General features: G+C 43.6%; 1 protein-coding gene across 1 annotated transcript in view; it reads left to right on the top strand.

Moving 5' to 3' along the window:
• SLC6A7 (solute carrier family 6 member 7) overlaps positions 1-22,654 on the top strand; it is a 324,078-nt gene that overhangs the window by 153,569 nt on the left and 147,855 nt on the right. Inside the window, exons 5-8 of the mRNA XM_085617728.1 lie at positions 346-484; positions 2,716-2,850; positions 10,381-10,484; positions 12,374-12,498. Of these exons, the coding sequence (XP_085473854.1) occupies positions 346-484; positions 2,716-2,850; positions 10,381-10,484; positions 12,374-12,498 (503 nt within the window). The remainder of the gene's footprint in view (positions 1-345; positions 485-2,715; positions 2,851-10,380; positions 10,485-12,373; positions 12,499-22,654) is intronic.

Below are 22,654 nucleotides of genomic sequence, written 5' to 3'. Positions count from 1 at the left end.
GCTTGAAATGACATGATGTAACGTAACATATACCATCATTCAGAGGTGGTCACAGGTTGTGACATGAAATGCAAAGCCTCTTTCTTTCCCCAAACAGCAGCACTCTATCCATTGGCTTGTGTGGAGCCGATTTGATGAGGCAAAAAGTGTTCTTGTCAAGATGGAGTCATCAAAAGGGGGAAGTAAGAGCTGATGGTAAAGACAGGAAATGTGAAATAAAACATGGCCTCCTGTCTGGGTTCCTATTTCAGATGGTAGGACTGAAGACAATGTAACATGTTGTAGAGACCTCCAGCTTCTCTGTGGAGATCAGTGACACCTCTTTCATGTCTATTTCTATTGTAGCCGCTATGTTCTACACATGCAAGGCAGCACGGGCATCGGAGACCCCGGGGGCATCCGCTGGAACCTGTGCCTGTGCCTGCTTCTGTCTTGGGTCATCGTGTACCTCTGCATCTTGAAGGGAGTCAAATCATCGGGAAAGGTAGGATTGATGTACTTTCTATAACATCCCCACTCCTGGCCTTTATATAAACCACCAGCCCTGTAAATTGTGCAATATTAGGCCACATGTGAAGCCTCACGTTTCTTCCTTAGTGAGTCATTTCAGCTTCCTATGTCTGACTTGTGCAAGAGTATCCCCACCTCCAAGGCAGTAGCGGCCGGTGTTTGCTATGAGTGGCGGGGTGGACAGTGGGGTGTGAGGGACGGCATAGGGGCCACAAAGGAAGGGGGCAAAATACAAAATAATATATACATTTTTAAACTTACCTTCAGCCAGCCACCCCCCGCATTGCATTCCTCTGCTCCTCTTCTTCAGTCACAGGATCTCAGCCTGCACAGCGGCCTATCCTGAAGCTGCTCTGGCATGAGAGCAGCTTCAGAATGGGCCTAAAAGCTCTCGATTAGCGCTTCAGGACAGACTCTGTGCCTGCTCTCTCCAACCCATCAATGCAGCTGGGGATGGAGAGAGCATCACTGCGCATGAAGGTTTGGCCAGCCTGAGACGGCCGTCCAATCCGTCAGGCACAGTGAAGGGAGTTCACTACCACTCCCCTCTGTGCTGTCACCCCACCAGGCCCCGCCCCCAAGACTCGGCAGGAAAGGAGAAATAAAACAAGTGTGTTTTTATTTTTCCTTTCCTGCCGTTTGGGGGGGCCACGCTCCTCCTCCATAGCGGAGGAGCCACCGCTGCTCCAAAGCCTGTAGAAAGCAATTGTTTTGTCATGGCGATTGTATTCAGAAAATGATTGGTTCAAAGTATAAATGCGAGGGTAGCCTGCTTTCCACATGATGTGGTTGTGAGTCTTATGGATTCAGATACTCCTTACACTATCTGTACTTCACCTGATGTCCTGGGTCAGTGGCGTGGCAGTACTTCTGTGGTGATGTGAAATTTTTGACAGGGAAGTCACTTTGGGGTGATTTATAATTTGCGGTACAGATTATTGACAGTCAGGGTATCGGAGGGTGAAGGGAGCATTTTGTAATTTTCACTGCTCTTTTCTGCCAGGGTTTTTTCCTGGCGGTGATCGCATTGCTTAATTTGAGCTGTGGTTTCCAATGCTCGGCACCAGCACTTAATTGTCAATGCATCACTTATGGCAGTTTTGCAGATGGTGGCGCTGTTTGTCTAATTTAGAGATAAGCACAACAATATTTGTTTATCAATTCAATATACCTTAAAAATTACCAGTACCTGCCGACGAACCATTCTTATAGCTTTGGGGACCTGGAATATTCAGAATTATCACACTTGTAGGAGTGTGATGGTTAGTAGTTGTGTTGTTACTGTAATTGGCAGAGCTGAGAGTGGCAATGGTTGGTGCAAGCAGAAGTGGCCTCCTGACAAGGGCCCCAGGCAATTTATTTTTTATATTTACAAATTAAGCACTGGCTGACTGGCAGTGAAAACGTACCTCTAATTCCGCCTATCTAGACTAGATGTCAACCTCCGACTGCTCTTACTCTGTCGGGCCATCAGAGGGGTTTAATACAGCGGTGACAGGGTTACCTCCACTGTGATTAAACCAAAGGTCTGCCCACATTTAAATTGGTTGAGCAGACCACAGTCTTGGTAGTATGGATACTCCGTCACCATTGTGATGGAGCATCCATTCCTTCAAGGTATAAATTAGGCCCTAAGTGTCAGAAACCCCTTTGATTTTCTGGCGTTTCTGAGCCCTGCTCTTAGACTGTTGCTCACCTGTGCCTAGATGAATGAGCCATTGAGTGAGTGAGTGTGTGATTGACGCGTCTTCATGCACATTGGCGTGTGCAACTAAAAATGAGAGTGATAAAATATGTGCACAATTAAGAAAGTGAGAAAATGAGTGCACAGGAGTAAGCAAGAGAAAGTGGAGTGAGTGGATAAGAGTAAGAAAACATGCGTGAGCAAGGCACTAAGACGGAGTGATTGTGATAGCAATGCTGTAAGATTTTCTTTGTGTACAAGACGGATGAGTGCATGGACTGTGAAGACGCAGAGCTGCTGGAGTGAGGATTTTAGGCGTCAATATTTATTCCATATGTGGGATTTGTGAGCGAGTGAGGTTTGGCTGCATACATTTCTCTTCGGTAGCCCTCTGATGGTGAAATGCTTACTCAATATGTATGAGGGATTAATCAGTGAACTGCAGATGCTAATAGTTCTGGGGGATGGCATTGTACTTGTATTGTTCTTAGTTTCCTGAGCTCTGGACACTGTCTCCACAGGTTGTGTATTTTACAGCAACGTTCCCCTACCTCATCCTCATCATGCTCTTGATTCGTGGAGTAACGCTGGATGGAGCTTGGATAGGAATCAAGTTCTACCTCACGCCCAAGTTTGATCACCTGCTAACCTCAAAGGTGAGCTATTCAATGTACATGGTGTCATTGGTTCCCTCTACCTCCATGTTCGCTCACCTCTCTATTCATCATACTCCCACTGTCTCATGAACTAGCAACTCAGGGTCTGCTTTAGGCAGTGAAGCCGGTGCGGCCGCACTGAGCGCTTACCTGGAGAGGGGGGGCGCTGACCTTAGGGGGAACTGTGAATAACATGCAATTTAAAAGCACCTGCTGCAGAGTTCCTTGTGCATCCACCTTTCAGGCAGCAATAAAATGACAAGATAACTCTTGAAATGAATGTTCCTCCTAGAGAAAGAGATCAGAGTTTTATCTAATGGCAGTTTTGACTCACCATAAAGTAGTGGAGAGGGTTAATATGCCTGCTGCAAAGTACTGTGCAGATCTGTATTTTATGTTTATAGCTGAGTGGATTACTGCTTTTGTCATAGAGTTCCTTTTCCTACCACAGTTCATAAGATACAACCCTAACATAGAACAGTGATTTTTATGAACTGTCATCAAAGAGCTGTAACACAAAACCATGTTCCCATACCTTGAACTTTAAAAAAAATTAGCAGCATCATGTTGTGGGTCTCTATGAACCTTAACATACTTTAGAAATGTCCCTTTATAACTAATGTGCACCAAAATTAAAGTCTCATAGACAGAGATCCATAACTGTGAGATACAAATAAGGGTGAGCGGAACTTGCAAAGTTCCACTCTGCGGAATTCCGCAGAGTTACATAAAAGCTCAGCGAGATTCCACAGAGTACTTTGTGCAAGTGGAATCTGCATGTTGCGCTGATTTTTAGTACCGGAAGCATGATCCGTTCTGCAAAATCAGCACAAATGGAACCACACAGCCCACCAGAAGGTGCTGCTTTTTTGCTGCCACTCGAGTAGATTTTCTACCTGAGCAGCAGCTTTCTCAGACTGGTCGCGACTCCGGCGACCGCTCGCATTGTGAAATTCTTACCAGATGCAATCCCAGCACCCGATATTCATGCTAGGGGATGACTATTCTCGCTCGTGGTCGCTAACTTAATGTTGGCGGGCCAAGCGCGAGAACAAACTCTGTCACACCGCAGTTGGTAGAGTTTTGCCGAACTCGTGGGCACAACTCCATGAACTCCACCGGCGGGGTGGAATTTATCGCCCACCCTTAGACACAATGCTAAGCTTTTATTATCTTTATTTAATCCAAACAGTGGTTCAAAAGTGTTTGAAAAATTACAATTACACAAACAATAATCAATATTGAACAATTAATTAAGACAAGAAAACGCAGCAGTGCACACATAAAAGTGAAAAAGTATAAAGAAACGGCCCATAAAGGAAAAATCGAGAAAAACATACACAATGTATTCAATATAAATATATGTAATATCAAAGAGCTCAGAAATATAAGCTGGTATATATAACATTTGATAAAATACAGAACCAGACAAGTGCCAGACAGAAAGAGGTTACATAGGAGAAGGAGTTTCAGAACAACACTGAAACTACAACAAACAAAACAATGTATCCTTCATTAATTGAGGCCACAATTGCGTTGACGGCGTTTCAACCATTATTACAACTACACGGTCATCTTCAGGATATAAAATTTAACTGAGCATCCCAACAAACAATTTCCAATCACATGAAGGAGAACGAGCATAGCAGTTATCAATGCATAGGATAACATATTTTTTATATATACGTAGATGATTTGCTGAAAACAATTTATTTATTCAGCTCCAGTCATTCGATTACCTCCGTGACTGCTAGAAATGAATCAGGCGAAGTTAGCCACGGGGTAGGAGAGCATCTCTCCTTTATGCTCCCTTCGTACGTGCGGTCAAAGGCATTCCCGTCACACGGCAAATTAATTTGGAAATTTTTATTGTCGACACACACTCATCGGTTTGAAATGTTTCTCAATATTCTATCATTTGAAATTTTTATCGGCAAATGTTTAGTTTTCTCTGGCTCTTGAATTAACTGCAAATATGGTGCAGATGTTGAATAAGCAAGACATGGGAAGAAATGAGAAGGCAATTTGTAAGTCAGACATACTCATGGCCAATGTTATTGTATGATACTAGATGTTACAAAAAAATTATAAAATTTTTTAACGGAAGTAAACATAAAAATAGATATAAGATTGTAAAAATTGAAGTTAATCAAATGTGCTATTTAAAGTGTAAGGTCTTACTTGGAGGTAACTACAGGTGCAACTCCACTCCAAACCACCTAAATTACATGAAATGAAATGAACAAGTGAATGTGTAAAAGATCATATAGGTTGTCTATGACAGATAAAGTGTAGTAGGCGAAGCATACATTTCCCCTAATTGGATCCATGTGTGGTAAGGGGGAGAAACAGCAAAACATGGTTGATTCATAATAACGCCTTGTTCATCGCAAATTCAATGATAATCCACGACAAGAAAATGGTATACAAGGATGCTTTGTAATAGCCAACGGAAAAGAGCTCAAAGCTGCATGTGAGTCAGCGGTCTAGGTTTCTCATTCTTTGGAGGTAATAATTTAGCAAGTGATGATGAGGAAGAATGAATTTCTATTTCCTTCTTAATTGTATTATGTGTTCTATGCAATTATTAATATTAACAATTTGTTTTTACGAGTTTAAATTATTTACAACTAGAAGAATAATATGCAACAAACAGTATATAAAAATAGAGAGAGCTTCAACTTCGTTGTATGAACTATTAAAAATAGTTCATCATGAAACCAGATCCTGCATCCCTCCTACCAACAACTAAACAACAGGTCTCCTCCCTAGGAAACTAGTTCCTCATACAGTGCTGTTTGCCTAAAGGGAAAGGAAGGTGGAAGATACTATAATATTCAGGATGAAAGGCCCTACACCATTAGTCGGGTGGCATGCTTCATCACTGGGCCCCTCCTTGCACTTGTATGAAAGATCCGAATGAGAGTTACTACCCTAAGGTTGGGGAGTTCTTAAGGTGGTTTATCATAATGACAAGATTGCGGCTGATGAGTCGGAAGGATTGTATGGTGAAAAAGCTTGTATGCACAGAACTCACATTACACCACACCACAGGGAACTCCATTGGCCCCTGATACACAAACTCACTCATTTCAAGCTCCTCACACACACACAGTCAATGCACTACACAACTTGTGTTTGCTTTGTTTACCCTAAGTTGGCAGGGTATGCCCAGACGTGGGTCCCTTGCTCACTTTGCCACTGAATTCAAGCTAGCCTGGCTGATGAGGGCTATTAGCCCGAAACCGGTCCCAGGATGCTTGTTTCTGGTCCAGGGAAGACATGGCTTGGCAGTTCGGGCTGGACTGTTCCCATGAGGCACATGGCTTAGACTGAGTTGCATATGGCCGGGTCTAAACAGGGGTGGCATGGTGAGCAAAAGAATGATGGATTTAACCCAGATCCCTTGACTGGGGGTGAATGTTTTGATTGGTTCTGCATTCCGTCCATCAATTGTGTGGCTTTTGCTACACAACTTAAGCCCCCCCAATCTGAACAGTTTCTTCTCCTTTCACCAACCACCCAGACACCTCAGCTCCTCAAGACTCCTACTGGCACACATCCCACACATACACAGAACCAGATCAGAAGGACAGGCAGTCTATTACACTGCTCCAAAAGCATGGAATGACCTCCCTCTCCACATCAGAGCCTACTCCACTCTTCCTAAATTGCGCAAGAAGCTGTAGACCTGCCTTTTCAATTAACCAACCTACCCTTGGCACATACACTTGAATAGCGCCAGGATACCCTTGCGAATGATAGCGCGTTTTACAAATACACATAACATAACAATACATAACATAATTTATCATAATGTAACATAAGATAACATATGTAGAGGGGATTGACGAAGAATCTGTGCTGAAGCTACCTACTGGTGGAGGTCCCCAAGGGTAGATGTAAAAGTATGGGGGTTATTTTGATCCACTTGTAGAGGTCACCTTGCTGCACCCTCTAACAAGGTGTCAGGGCCTTCATCTGGGCTTAACTGCCCTCTTTCCTGAACACATTCCTCGATTTGGGTGTGCATCTCAGAGAGTAGGAGTTGGTCCCTTGGAGAAATATCTATTTGCCCCGACCAGGTGGTGTTCAATCTAGGGCAATAGAAGCAGAAACGGATTCATGATTAGAAAGTAACAAGCATTGACAAAGCCATTAGGTCTTGTGTCCGGGACCTATAGACTCTGCCAATGATTTTAGCCATACTGTGCAGCTCGCTATATGCTGTGCAACATGGCTACAGGCAATAGACATACCTTCTGTTGGCCCATTAAAAATCATATCTTCCTGTCATGTGCATTGAAACTAAAACTGTATTTATTCCTGTTCTACGTACTCCTGCCTACTGTGATGAACACACACTGGTAATTTGAAAAATTGCTAATGCTCTCAAAGGACCATATTTAGGTGGTTTTTGCAGTACAAAAATCAAAATAAAATTCCATGGCGTCAGCTTGCAAAAGGTAGACCTTTTGGCCTTGCCAATATTTATTTATGTATGACGACCAAATTAGCTTCCTACCAGATGAAAGGGACTTGATCAGACCGTAATATTTCTGAAAACAAGACAGCCAGCATAGAAAATCACCAAATAAGTTTGAAGTTGAACATTCTATGGGGACTGATTGGTGAAGCATTCACACCTGGTCTATCAATGATTCTAAGGAGTCTCTGATACGCAAATCTGCTGGCGCAAATCCGCATTCACATGCACAAGAAGGGGATACAGTTTCTGAGTTCTCAAAACAATTATTTTAATTAGCTAAAGCAGAGAGTCAGAAATCAAAGAGAAGTTGTTGTTTTGAAAGAAGCCACACTACTTACCTATGCTTGCCAGCCACATTGAGTGATTTTTCAATTTCATATCATAACATATAATTTCATTTCATAATATACATTCATTTGCCATTTTAAACCTAAATAGTTTGCTGAGTTCCATCCTAAACTTTTTGGATTAGTGATGGCATATCTCTTTATTTCCTGAAGAAATATTTATTGACAAGGGGTTGCTGGGTGACAGGTGAAGTAAATGATACTATGTTGAAGTGTACCTGTGCAAAGATGGCTGCCATATTTTTATGTGTAAGATTTCTGCCTTCTTTTCTTGTTTCTCCTAACACATACCACTCCTTTCTCAGATGAGGACATATTGAGAATATCATGTTAATATTGTCAGTTTAAAGCTCTTCTGGTGGACCTGGAGGTGTGCTAGTTAATCCTATAGGATTGTGTTGCTCCTCATCTGTATCTCGTCCACACAATTACAATGCCACCTGTAAAGCATATTAGGCTTTACAATGAAAATGATTCAAATGATTATAATTGGAAAAATAAATGGCTAAAATTAGTCAATTTATTGTTTAAATCTAGAAGTAACATGAAGCTCAGAATAACATGCAGGGAATTAATAAGCAGAAAATGATATAGTTCAGGTCTAAAAAACAAATCAGTTATAAATCAGAGGTCATACTGACATGGTGCTGCCTCTGGAAGGTCCAGGGAGGATGAGCCCAAAACCCCCAAAAAGGAGCTTCTTTTATTGTACATAATACAATGGAAGTGATAAATTCGGTATAATTGTGCAAGAGTCACATGGTTTAAACCAATCACCTTAGAGAGAGAACAATACAGTTTCTGAGCTCACATTCTGAACATTACTTCACAGACTCACATATTGCAGTTTCCATCTCTGGTGCTCTCCAGGCACCTCATTGGTCCAATAGACTCACACTGTGGTCCCAATAGGTGAGAACTTGGAAAATTCACTTTCAGAGGAAGAGTGTGCTACAGGGCTCTAAAGGAAAGAAATTTCATTGGATACCTGAGAAAGTGAGATTGCTTCTCAAAACTTTGTTTACAAAGTTGCTTATGCATTAATAATCTGTATGCTGGGTGAAGCAGAAGGGAAAACAGGTGACTGTGTGCAGAAAGATGGCTTCAAGTTGAGTCAGCCATTTTGAAATCGAGGTAAATGCTAATAAAATGTTAAAAGAAATTCAATCAGCTTCACATACTTGCTATTTACTAATACTATTATAAGAAAACCCTTTGACATGGTCAAAAAGAGTTTTAGAGATCTAAGCAGCAACCTTTCAGTGGGAGACATGAAATTGATTTGCAGATAGGGATGCCAACTTTCTTAGAAAAAGATACCAGCTATTTGTTTACTATTCTGGTACAGCCATCTGTTTCCAGGTGAAAAAAGAATGTATGTAAAATTATCAGGATTGTTTTCTAATGCTGTAATTATTCATTCCTCCGTTTGTTTTAATACTCATTCTGAAACAGTTTAGGAAGCTCTCACGTATTTTCTAAATGATTTAGTTATGTGTTTGCTGTATTAGGTTTATCTTTGGAAGGAAAGATACTTGATTTCACTACTTTTATTACTATTTTTACTGGCCTGGAATTAGAAATACAGGCTAGGCCATGGCAGTTAAAAAGCGGCCAGATAGCAAGCCGTTTTGCAGACAGTCATTCTTCTGGTCTCATGTCATGAGGCAGAGCCATCCACCTTATGGGTGAGTGACACTGGGTCTGATTTAGAGTATGGCGGAGAGGGTATTCCATCACAGCTATGACAAAGTGCCCACTCTCCCCCAAACCATTAGTCCGTATGTCAGTGATGGCGCCTACTCCAGCTCCATCTCTGACATATTTCTCCGACAGCCCAACGGAGTATCAGCCGTCTGAGGGTTTACATAAAATACCACCCACCCAATTTGGAGTGGATGATTTTTTTTTCTGGCGATGAGGGACAGTAAAAAAAGTATATGTCCCACACCATAGGAGACAACACTTATGGAGTGGGGTATATTCGTTTTTGTTTATTAATAAACAAAATCCTGCTTTGGGATTTTGTTTTAAAAAAAGCAGAAACTTGTAAAAGGTTTGACGGGTGGCCCTCATTTTTGACAGTCATCCATCAAACTTTTAACACATTGACAGGAACCACCACATTAGCAGTGCCTGAAATGACTAGAGATGTCCACATGGCTGGCAGACATCTCTAAATGCAGAATATGGGTACTCTGTCAGAGCGATGGAGTATTTTACTTTGTTGCCATGACGGAGTAAATATTGCACTCTAGACCAGGCAGTTTGCAAGTTCATGCAAAATGACCATTTAAAGTGTTCCTCAAGATATATTAGAATGTACATGGCCATGGTATTCATATTCCTGCAGAAGATTTCTCACAGGGTGTTGTACACTGAGCATCCACCATCTTAGTCAGCTAGGGGCAGTTTGTTCACTTTCAACCATGCTTCCTGGGCTTAGGGGTCCTCAGATCTCTGCTTCTGTGGGGCCTTTACTTGGATGGGAATGCCATCTGCATGTTCGTGGAGAATAAACATCTGGGCTCAAAGTTGGGACCTCATGTTCATCTTTTCCAGGTGGTGTCCTCTCTGTTAGTGATTTGGCCGCAGCGGTGCTCATAAGGATGATTCAGGTTGGACGGTGCACAAATGGCTTTCGTTTTTTCTTGTTCTATTGCCCTCCTTTGCCTCCGTGCTCCATCATGGCAGGTGTGGATAGAAGCAGCACTCCAGATCTTCTACTCGCTTGGGGTCGGCTTTGGTGGCCTCCTGACATTTGCATCATACAACACCTTCCATCAAAACATCTACAGGTGAGTTTTTCCTTTCAGACTTCACCTACAGTGAACCATGTGTCAGGAAGCGCTGAAACACATCCACAAATGAGTAGTGCTACAGCTTGTAGCCCCTTGCAGAGAACCTGTGGCTGGAACTAGTATGCAGCACTGTAGGAAGTGGCTCAAACAGCTTGGAAACAACCCGTACTGCGTTCTCCTGGGTTCCGCACAACATTGTGTACAAATATAACACAGCATAGAATAACATAGGACGAGGTGAATGTAGGTTGCACACCAAGAAACCTTAGCAGGTGAAGTCCTCTCAGGCCCGCTCAGGTGTGCAGGGGATATTAAACTGCCGCTGGTCCATTGTTGGCAGTGGCTACATAGTGTACAATTAATTAGAAAAGGCAAATTAGTATTTGCCATGCTGGTAAAGGGTTTTGTTGTTATTTCAAACATACTGTTTGATTAGCATACATGTTATGTTATGTTAGGGGATTTGTAGCGCGCATAGCTACTCAATAGAGTGTCCCGGCGCGAGCACAAGAGTCACAGGGAACCAAAACATAGGGAAAACTAGGGACAGGCTAATTGAACAGAAAAGTTTTTAGTTTTTTCCTAAACAACAAAGGATTGTTAAGATTACGCAGATCCAGAGGAAGGGAATTCCAGTGTGTTGCAGCAAGGAAGGCCAATGAGCTCCCCCCTTACGTTTCAGACGAAACCTGGGAACAGACGCTAGAAGCATGTTCGAGGAACGAAGAAACCTGCCGACTGTATAAAACTGAAAACGTTTCCTGAGATAGGCAGGGCCATATTCGTAAAGTGCAGCATGAACAATGGTCACAGCCTTGAACATTATCCTCGCCTTAACTGGCAGCGAGTGAAAGTTACGCAGGCGATGCCTAACACTGGAGCGCTTAGGAAGATCCAGTAGAAGACGGGCGGCAGCATTCTGAACAACTTGCAATTTGTCCAAAAGGTAGCACGGGAGACCGACATACAGCGCATTGGCATAGTCGATGCAAATATAATAATTACAATTTAGAATCATTATAATTAAACTCATTACTCAAATAAAACTCGAAGGGTTAGGTCAAGGATACGAAGTAGAGCTATGGTAATGGTGTATTAATTAATTATAAATTAAATAGTAATTTAATTAATTAATTACTAATTAAATAACTAATAGGAGAATATATTAAAAGATAAGCCATAATTTTAAGTTAGTGTTTGGGACAAAAAAAAAGTTATAAGAAATATATTTCAATGATTAAAGGTACATAAACACTAGCACAGATGAATAAATGTAAAGGCTACAGTTAAGATTAGTAAAAAGAGTTGCTTTAAGGCTACTTTTAATTAATTTAAACCAATTTGCAAAATGCTTAAAGTATAGGGGACTAGCTAGAAGAAGTGCTTGTATGTGAGGCAATGTTAGAAATAAGGAAAAGCATTCCTGCTTGAGGAAGTGGCAGCAGATGGTTTTTGCTTCAGTCAATCCAATAGGAAAAATGAATTGTCAGTAGCATTACAGTTCACTGCGCTCCCTGCAGCCTTTCATTGTGGTAGATCACTGCAGAATCAAGACACACTCAGAAGCTGGGCCTATGCAGATTATGACTCGGAAACACTTCATTTTGGTATCAGTGATTCGAAGTGAAAGCTCTCAATGATGTCACTTCCAAGGTTGTTCAGTCAGCTGCATACATGCATCTTTCAAAGATGTTCAACAATCATAGATGTGTTCCCCAATAGGGACATGTATGTTCGATGCAGCTGAAAACAAAGAACTTTAGCTTCAGTAACTTTAGTTAGATTTGATCAAGAAAGGCTGAGACACTTTTCTTAATCAGATGGCGACGCAATCGGGTTCTGACACCCCTGAGGCGGTCTCTAAGCGTGTTGTCTCTGTCTCCTAGGGACACCTTCATTGTCACTCTAGGCAATGCCATCACCAGCATCCTGGCCGGGTTCGCCATCTTCTCTGTCTTGGGATACATGTCCAAAGAACTGGGCGTACCAGTGGACCAAGTTGCTAAAGCAGGTCAGAACCTCTTTTTTTTTTATTAATGTACTATGAATGTATGTAAACATTAACATGTTCCTCAAATTATTTAGAAACAGGTCACGCTATTCAGACATATTGTATTCTAAAACACAGTTAAAGCTGTACTGAACTGTAACACGATATATACTAATGAAAGTGGAAATATGAAAGATGCATTACTTTGCTGAGCTGGAATAAAGCTCCAAGATTTCCTACCAAAACATATTTAATTTAGCCATACAACATCTACATTTTTAAAACCCTTTTTCCTAGTTGCCAATCGAACCATTCTTTGAACCCCACAAAGTAGATTCAATCCTGACCTTTTTTTCACATTGGTTAAGGTAAGCCTTTACGGAAGCTGCTCTGCATATACAATATCTGCCTATACAATCTCTGTCCCAGTGAAGCTTGCAAAGTTGCTTTCCGTGCTGTAGCTGTGTGTGTGTGAGGGAGACAGTCACTGTTGTTCGCCTGTCTGGTTTATGAGGATGAATGATGCTTGTGCGGCCTTTAATGGTTATTACTGTTACCTTTAGTCCCACTGTGCCTTGTCGTGGTACCTGCTAAATGATGTGGCCGCACCCCATCGATTCGATACGTAGGATCAACACCCGCAGTGCCGACTGCCACCCTTGCACACCACCGACAAGATAGAAACAATGTCAGAGCGAGGCGCCGTTGGTGGCTCCTGAACCTTCAAAGTGGTGCAGTTTTGTAATCCCCAAAACGCAGAGTGACCAAGCAAAATCAGTGACCACTTACCCCTGATAAAAAAAACTAACAAAATGGAACCAAAGATGCACAGAAAATGGCACAATATTTCATAACGATTGTCTAAAAAGCCAAGGTCTTCACAGACACTAATGGAAAAGCATTCCGCAACTTTCTAAAATATCCTGGTCTTCTGAAGGAGACTGCCCTACCTTCTGGACAGTCAAGAGGACAAGTAGCACTCAGATGGAGTTCCTGTGAACCCATTGCAAACGTCACAGAACCTCGTATCATGACACGATGAGGAACCATTAAAAGCACAGTGCAACAGGCAGGGATCCCACTCATACTTAAAGAAAACCCCATACCTAAAAGTAACACCATAAGGAATTTACCCAAGAGCAAGCATAAGGATGCTTACTAACCTAACCTTTGCCACTATGTTCACTAGTCAGTCCACATTAACATTACCAAAGAACCAGACAGATAGAGCACCCTCAGGCATTAGCATTGCAGCTACACGTGCCTTCGGCACAACCAGAACACAAGGGAAATAATGCTACTGTGAACATTAAGGCAGAAATAACAATTGAAGCACCTGCCCAGTTATTCTGACCTCACTCAGTTGGAGAAAAGATGGTCGCACATGATAAGCAATGTAGCTAAAAATAGCATCAATGAAAATACTAACCATACACACTAATCACTAACACGAGCCATAACCTATAAATACCTTCAGCACAAGAATCAGTCCGCCAAAAAATCCCACTGGTGAACAAAGCCCTGCAAAAGATACAACTTACTAAAAAGTCACTGTGGTATAACCCAGACATGAGAAAGGCGAGGCCGAATTCAGATAGAACACGGCATGTTACGCTCACTAAAGAAAGCGAAAAATGAATGAGAGAGAATGGGATTAAACATCACAAAGAAGTGACCCACCACAACATTGAACATTTGTGTTCCCCCAAGCAAATAAAGGCACCATGCAAGCAGATGTGCTTTAAGGCATGTGCAAAGTAGGCAATTGCAAAGACCACCCACCTTCCAGGTGGCCCCGTGTGAAAGTAAAATTTCTCTGTATTTACATTATATTTCTCTCTCTATATACCTCTCTCCCTCTGCTTACTTCTACTCCTGGCTCAGTACCTCCATCAAGTGCTATCTTAATGATATTTGGGGTCCCAAGCAAGACATATTTCAACTGTTTTGTAACCCTGTTAAAGTTTAACATATAACTTGGTGTTGTTTGGCATCACAGAGGGCATGAATTATCAGGAAATGGGTAATAAAATTCAATAGACTCCATCAGATCGGAATCCAAGGAGCAGCTCTCAAGTGGATCGCATCATACCTCACAGGCAGAATGCAGAAAATCATCCTCCCTCTCTACTCCTCGCTCCCTGAGAACATCACCTGTGGGATACCTCAACGCACGTCTCTCAGCCTAACCATCTTCAACACATACATGGCTCCCCTGGTCAACATCATCAAAAACCACAGACTCAACATCATCTCCTACACCAACGACATTTAACTCATCCTCTCTCTGACTAACAATCCAAGAACCATCAAAGACAAGTTCGAAAGATGCATGAAAGATGTTGCTGACTGGATGAACACAACTGTCTCAAATTCAATAGCAATAAGACAGAAGTACTCATCTTCTGGAAAAGGCACGGCCACACAATGGAACAACAGATGGTGGCCCCCGGAGCTTGGCCCATCCCCGATACCCACCGAACACGCCCTCAACCTCGATATCATGCTCGACAGCCAGCTCTCCGTAAAGAAGCAAATTAGCACCATCTCCACCGCCTGCTTCCTCACACTCCATATGCTCAGGAAGGTGTTCAGATGGCTCCCGACCAACACTAGGCGAGCTGTCACTCGGGCTCTTGGCACCAGCAAACTCAACTTTGGCAACTCCTTCTATGTAGGAATAACAGCCCAACTCCTGAAGAAGCTCCAGACAATCTACAGCACAGCGGCCAGGTCCATTCTGGACCTCCCCAGATGGACGCACATAACCCCTCACCTCAGGAAACTCCACTGGCTACCAGTCATGAAGAGATGCCAGTACGAGCCACTCACACATACAAGGCATTACACAGTGAAGAACATGCGAACCTCAACCAACGCGTGACCTTTAACCAGCCCACCAGGGAACTCAGACCCAGATCCCTCACCCTAGCTGCCACCCGTCGCATCCACCGGACAAATAGCGAAGGCTGCTCCATCTGCCATCTGATGGCCAAGGCCTGGAACGACCTTCCCCTGCACCATAGAGCCTCACTATCACTCCATCAATTCAGAAAAGACCTCCAGACATGGCTGTTCAACCGATAGAAGAACAGGCAGTTTTATTAGACAGCACCTCGAGACCAGCCGGGTGAAGCAGCCGTGCTCTACAAATCCCGATTGACTGAAAACTTTTCCATACAGGTTCCCCCAAAGATATGTCTTGCCCAGGGCCCCCAATGACCTTACGATGATACTTCATTTGCGTTGTCTGGTACTTCGAGTTGCTCAAGAACAATGAATTTTCAGCCACCGAAAAATATGATTTTATTAATAAAGTAGAAAGAATGGCCATCCTGCATTATTTCACATTAACTTATCTTAGAACTCTCTTACGGAAGAGTTGTATGCTACCTTGTCCCAAACTTACCCTTACCTGTGTCAGGGCTTTGTAAAATGGCCGCGTGGGAGTGAGAACATTTCTGCTAGTAACAGAAGAAACAACTAATAGTGCTGACCCACTCTACAGTTGCCGCAGAAAAGACACACGGTTTTATTCTGCATCTCTGAAATCATTGTCACCAGCAGGCAGGAAACAGAATTAACAGATGCCACATGAACCTTGCGCTACATCACCACCTGCTCTCAATATGACCACTGTGGTAGAGGCTGTGTTGTGTGTGTGTGTGAGGGGATCTCACACTGCTACTTCCCGTGCTTTTCCAGTGTTTTGTGTGTATGGGGGGATCTCACACTGCTACTCCCCGTGCTGTTTGTGTTTTGTGTGTATGAGGGGATCTCACACTGCTACTCCCCGTGCTGTTCCAGTGTTTTGTGTGTATGATGGAAGATTGAACTGTTGATGCCTGTGCCCTGCCAGTTTCATGTCTGTGAGGGAGGCCAGAACAGCTGCTGCCTGTGCTATTTCTGTGTTTTGTGTGCCTGAGGGGAGGTTGCACTACACCTGCCTGTGCTGTACCTGTGTTTTGTGGATAAGCAGGAAGCGTGAACTGTTGCTGTCTGTGTTGTACCTGTTTTGTGTATGAGGGAAGCTTGCACTGCAGCCAGCTTCTGCCTGTGCTATACTTGTGTTTGTGTTTGTGTGTGTGAAACTTTATGTGCAACTGGTCAAGAAATGCAAGGACGAATGGTAATATTGATGTTTTATTCTATCCGCGTCCTTAGATGCAGGCGTTTTAATGTTCTTCGCAGATGGTTCACTCCCATTGCAAAGCACTCACCGGGTCAGAGAGGCATCTGAAATCCTGTCCTCAGGTTTCATGTCTGCGTCTGGCATGAAATATCTAGAATCAAAAACAATGATGGGTGGGTTCTTTCCCTCGAGGGGTGGATGGCGTCGCCGCTCTGCAAGAGGCTCGGTGGTGCCTTCAGTTGAGCGAGTGGTGGCTACCCGCAGGCAGACTGGGCCTGCAGGCACCCGGCACCCTGCAGACACCCGGCACCCTGCAGACACCGCAGCACCACCGAGCCTCTTGCAGAGCGGTGACGCCATTCATAACTGCTGAATTTCTATAGTTTGTATGAGTAGACAGTCAGTCTAACCATAAAGACCCTGCAACCTTTGGTTTTATCAGTGAATATATATACATATATTTATATATCACACACACACACATATATATATTTATGAAGGTGTGTAGTATCTGTATTGTGCTAATAGGCATCACCACACTGTTCAGGTCCAAAGGCAAAGATACAGTATTTAGAGCAACAGCTGGGTTTTAGGACCAGAAGGACTGTTCCATCATTGTGATGCAGTGTTCATTAAAGAGGTGCATCTTCAGCTCTTGCCTAAATTGAAGCAGGGCTGGAGCGGCCCTTATTGGTAATGTTTACCACTCAGATCCCGATGAACACAAATGGAGAAGGCCTGATGCCTTGTTTTTTCTTACTTTCGCTTCTTCCTCTATTGACTGATAGTGTCCTGGCATGGGAGGTGCGAGAGCGCTGCTGATGGTGAGCTTATCAGCCAGATCGGCAGTGGTGCTTATCACAGTGTCTTTGTAGATAATGCAGCTAGTTTTCAAAATGGCGCTACTGGAAAGATGAGCCATCCGGGTGACTAAAGGAAAGGTCTAGCAGATATGAGATAATCAATGCCCAACTACCTAAGATCAAACAGAGAGCAAACTCTTGTGCAGAACACTGGGACTCTTTTAGTTTATTGATCAGATCCCATTGGAAACAAGCATTGGCATAGCCAATAGGTCTCGCCTTTGGGACCTTATAAGTGTTTAGCCATGCAACAGTTGCATAACTAAATACTTATAAGGTCCCAAAAGCGAGACCTATTGGCTATGCCAAGCGGCCGCGAAAGTGATCGCAATCGCGATCAAACATCAAAGCGGCCGGACCTATTGGCTATGCCAAGCGGCCGCGAAAGTGATCGCAATCGCGATCAAACACCAAAGCGGCCGCGAAAGTGAAAGTAATCGCGGTAAAAGCATTAAAGAGGTTTCACTCCGTCCTTATTACTTATGTAAAAGCAAATAGAGCAGAGTTTTTGCCCTAAATTGAGCTATATTATTCACACCAGTAAAGTGGAGACAATGCCTGTGTTTGTTTTTGAAGATAACCAGTCTGAAGTCAGTTTGCACTCCGGTTTACCCTGAATTAAAACTTTAGTCTGCAGCAAATTGGCGCAGCCCTTAATTATCACACAAGCTGCAACTCTGTCCACCCCCCCCCCCCCCCTTCAAATTAAGGCTGCTCCAGCAAATGGTTTGGTTAGAGGGTGAGTGTAAGACCTCAAGGGTGTTCGGACACTGCAGCGTTGGGGAGACCAGTCTGGGGCCACCACACACTGGGAGCACAATGTGTACTAGAACAGCGGGGGGCCTGCTAGCAGGGTTGAGGTGACAAGCAAAGCAGTCTAAGGCTTTTTACACAACTAGCGCTTTTTAACAAACACGCCGTTTCTAAGCATTATAAATATAATTTTACTATGACACAATGTATAGTATGTCGATTTACCGGAGGAAAAGAAAGCTGCGAACGCGATGGGCGTATAGCGACTATGTTTGCCATCCATCCCACCGGCCTGTGAGGAGCAAAACAATGTATACTTACTCTATGCACCCTAACCTACTTTCAGTGTATTATAAGCGCCGACATATTGCTTTTTTGCCAAATTAGAGCGCCATTTATGCACCTGGAACCCGGGCACTGGATACTTTGGGAAGGTTATGTGCTAAGCGCCCTGTTAGTAAGGTTACATTGGTTTTAAGGACAGGAATGGGACAGTGACAGCGAAGTACAGTTGCAAAGCATGGGTCAGGGTTGAAATGCACGGGCCAAGCCGAGTCCGAATAAAACTGAAAGTGAAAGGGATCGCGATCAAACATCAAAGCGGCCATGAAAGTGAAAGTAATCGCGGGAAAAGCGCGGCGCGCACGCCCGCGCACATGCACTGTAGCTCTAGCAGGCCTGGTAGCATTTTTTAGAGCCCTCTCAATAAGTCTCGCCAGACCAGCGCATGCGCTGGGTCAGGCGAGACCTAAAAATCTTAATTTTAATGGATTCGCTGGTTGCAGTGAAAATGGTGGTAGTGATCTTAGACTCATGGAGCATCAATGTGTGATGTGATCCTGGGCAGGCTTCAGAGGAATTACACTTGTTACAGTAGGTGTGGCTCTAAACAAGAATGTATGCTCCTAGCACACCTGCCGCCACCTGTCACAACTAGAGGAGGAGAGGGAAAATGTTTTTACAAGTAAAATTTTGCAATTGGAATCATGTCTTTAACTATGAGGCATGGAGCAAATGTTTAGGGGCACACTTGGAGAACATCTCAGAAGTCTTGAGACAGCTGAGGGATGTAACATGAAATAACTCTTGGACTGTGAGCGCGAAGGGCTGCTACATTCATTTACTTGCATGTACACTCAGAACACCAGCCAGCCCACACAGCCACCTCAGCATGTTCAATAAGGATTGGAGGAGTTTGCCTCAGACCTACTGCCCTAATCTCTCTTAAATAGGATCTAACTCCTGACACAAGCTGAAACATAGAAGAGGAAAGTTGGCTGGGCAGCGATTAAAACACCAGGATTTCCTTATTGGTCCACATAACACATAGCAATGTCCAATTTCCTCATTTATTTCTTCCTCGTGCGGGAACTTTATATATTTGGGTCTATAGCTCAAGGTGTTTTTAGACCCAGCTCGCTGACCACACCGCAGTGGCTCGCCTCACGGCTCTCTTCTATGTTATATAATATTTGTAAAGCGCAGCTTTCACTCCGAAGAGCATCATGGCACGTAGGGTCATATTATCAAGCCAGGCAATAAAATTATCGCCGCTTTAGCGGAAGAAAAATGCCGCTAAAGCGGCGATAATGGGCTTGATAATATGCTCTATGGAATTCCAATTGAAGCCATGTTAGATGTCCTTCCCATCTAACATGGGCTTCAATTGGAATTCCATAGAGCATATTATCAAGCCCATTATCGCCGTTTTACCGGCATTTTTTTGCCGCTAAAGCGGCGATAATTTTATCGCCTGGCTTGATAATATGCCCCTATACTGGGCCCTAATATACAGACACAGACCGTAACTATGAACTCATTATAAGTGCTCGGGGGCATTAAAAATCCAGGGGGCATATTATCAAGACAGGCGATAAAATTATCGCCGCTTTAGCGGCAGAAAACTGCCGCTAAAACGGCGATAAAGGGCTTGATAATATGCTCTATGGAATTCCAATTGAAGCCCATGTTAGACGTCCTTCACATCTAACATGGGCTTCAATTGGAATTCCATAGAGCATATTATCAAGCCCATTATCGCCGTTTTAGCGGCAGTTTTCTGCCGCTAAAGCGGCGATAATTTTATCGCCTGTCTTGATAATATGCCCCGAGGTTTTCAGGGCTTTCCTGAAGTTAACCTCTACTCTGTGACCAGGAGGAGAAGGTTTGCTCAGAAGAGATCTGAGAGTCTGCTGTGTGGGGGCTGGGGGAGTCTGCTGGCTTCTTGTTCTCACTGGCATAAGAGAATACCACTCTCTTGCCAGCTGGTTACGTATGCCAGCTTCTCAGAACACCACACGTCGAGAACACACGTCGAGGGAGCAAAGAGAGATTTCCACATCTCCCTGGGTTGTTTTGGGCAGTCTGTGAAGGAAAACGTGAAGAAACAAAACAATGCCTAAAAGAACTCCCACAGGGGGGAGAGTTGTGGTGTGAGCTGGCCCAAACCCTCTCTCTGATGGTACTCTTGGTATGCGCCTGTGCTGATCCTCTAACAAAATCCAACATACATCCTGGCTTGCTGTGAAATCTCCTCCAACCCCCGTCGCCTGCCAGCATCTCACCGACAGGTTCCATGCAGAGAAAGTTATGCTAGCCTAGCAGTGGCAATGCATTATTTATAATGCAAAAATCAGATCTTAGTCATCAGGATATATACGCACGCTCCAGGTCAGGGGCTCTTTTTTCAGCGTCACCTGCGCACCCACCCGACCACTCAAAACACATCCGATTTTTTTGCATTGCCTCGTTTTTCATAAATTATTTGGTGTTTTTAATTTATTGGAGGGATTCAATAATGATAATACATGTATGATATGCCACATATTCTTCAAGAAACTGCATATTATCTGGCATTGATCCAAAACATCTCCGCTATGCACCAGCGATGGCGGTCTTGTTGCTCCGCCAGCACTTGAAACAATAGCAAGCCAGGTATGAACATCCATGTAGCCAGCAATACCATGTCAATACCATCTCCGATCGCCCACCAGCCGACCTCTCGGATATCAAAATCACCCACGTGCAACTAATTGGATCCAACACAGCCAACCACCATAGAAGGGCCATAGAGAGTTCAGAAGATGGTGTCATAGGATGACCACAGACCCTGCCCTGCAATGGAAGCCCTAGAGTCATGTGCTGAGATATCCCCAGGTAAGCAAAAGGGCATCGCCGCCATACTAATGTCAGGCTGTCCACAGGTTAACACAAATGACCAACTCTCTGATGTAGGCTAAAATGTTGTCCCTGCTGCTTTCCGCCCTTCAGCCTCAGCTGTGATGGAGGTCAGGCGCTCAGGCAGTTCAGGCAGCTCAGGGGTACTAAAGTTCCAAATCACACCTTGCAGCACATACTACACACTGAACATCGTTTCGCCAAAGTAAACCTTTAGATGCACTAAAAGTGACAAGTTAATAATGTATTAGCAAGCATTAATCTCTGCAGCACTCTGCGTGCCCTGCTGCAACTTTGAGAGCGGTTTACTATCCTAGCTCTAGTCCTGGTATATTTGGTGGCTGAGGCCTTGTTGATTTGCTTCCAGTGCTGCAAGATTAATGCATATCAAGACTAAAGGCCTGAGATTAGTGTAGGCCGATATTTCTGGGTTCAGATTTAAGGCTACCTCGGTGCTCAAGTAGTAAGCGCTGTTATCTGCATGATAGAGGCTCGTGTTGTCATCCTCAGACCCCTCTCCAAGGCTAAGTGGAGGTAAATACCGACCACCCGAAAATTACACAGACCGGCTATTATGTACGTTTTAATTGAGACTCCATAAAACTAAAAACATATTAATACATATTTAAGTTTATTAAACTTTACAGGCTATATTAAAAACTGCAAAGAAAAACAAATAGCAACACGTAATTTAAAGGTCAAGTTCAAACTTTCTGATTCTTTAAGTTACCTCGCCAAAATCATGGCTATTTCAGGTGATCGAGGGGGAAAACAAAATACAGTACTGGCTTCCGTGTGCCTAATTTGTTGCAAACCACACACAATTAATGGATGGAATGCAGAACAAATCAAAACATTCACCCCCGGTCAAGAGATCTCGGTTAAATCCATCATTCTTTTGCTCACCATGCCACCCCAGTCTCTATGCCACTGGAGTCAAGCTATCCTGGCTGAAGAGGGTTGAAACCCCGAAACCGGTCCTAGGATGCTTGTTTCCAGTCCAGGAAGGACCTGGCCGTTTAGTTCGGGCTGGACTGTTCCCATGGGGCACAGGGTCAAGACTGATTTGCATATGGCTGGGTTCAAACTGGAATGGCATGGTGAGCAAAAAAACGATGGATTTAGGCCCAGATCTTTGTACTGGGGGGAATGTATGACATTGTTCTGCATTCTGTCCAACAATTGTTGTTTTTTAATTTGTTGCAAACCGCAGTCCAAACAAGGGAACAACACGTGTTTACATAAAGCACAT

The sequence above is a fragment of the Triturus cristatus genome, chromosome 7 (genome assembly GCF_964204655.1).
Source record: "Triturus cristatus chromosome 7, aTriCri1.1, whole genome shotgun sequence".
In the NCBI taxonomy this organism is placed as follows: domain Eukaryota; kingdom Metazoa; phylum Chordata; class Amphibia; order Caudata; family Salamandridae; genus Triturus; species Triturus cristatus.
Note: the sequence above shows the minus strand (reverse complement) of the source record. Positions and strands in the feature narration are given on the sequence as shown.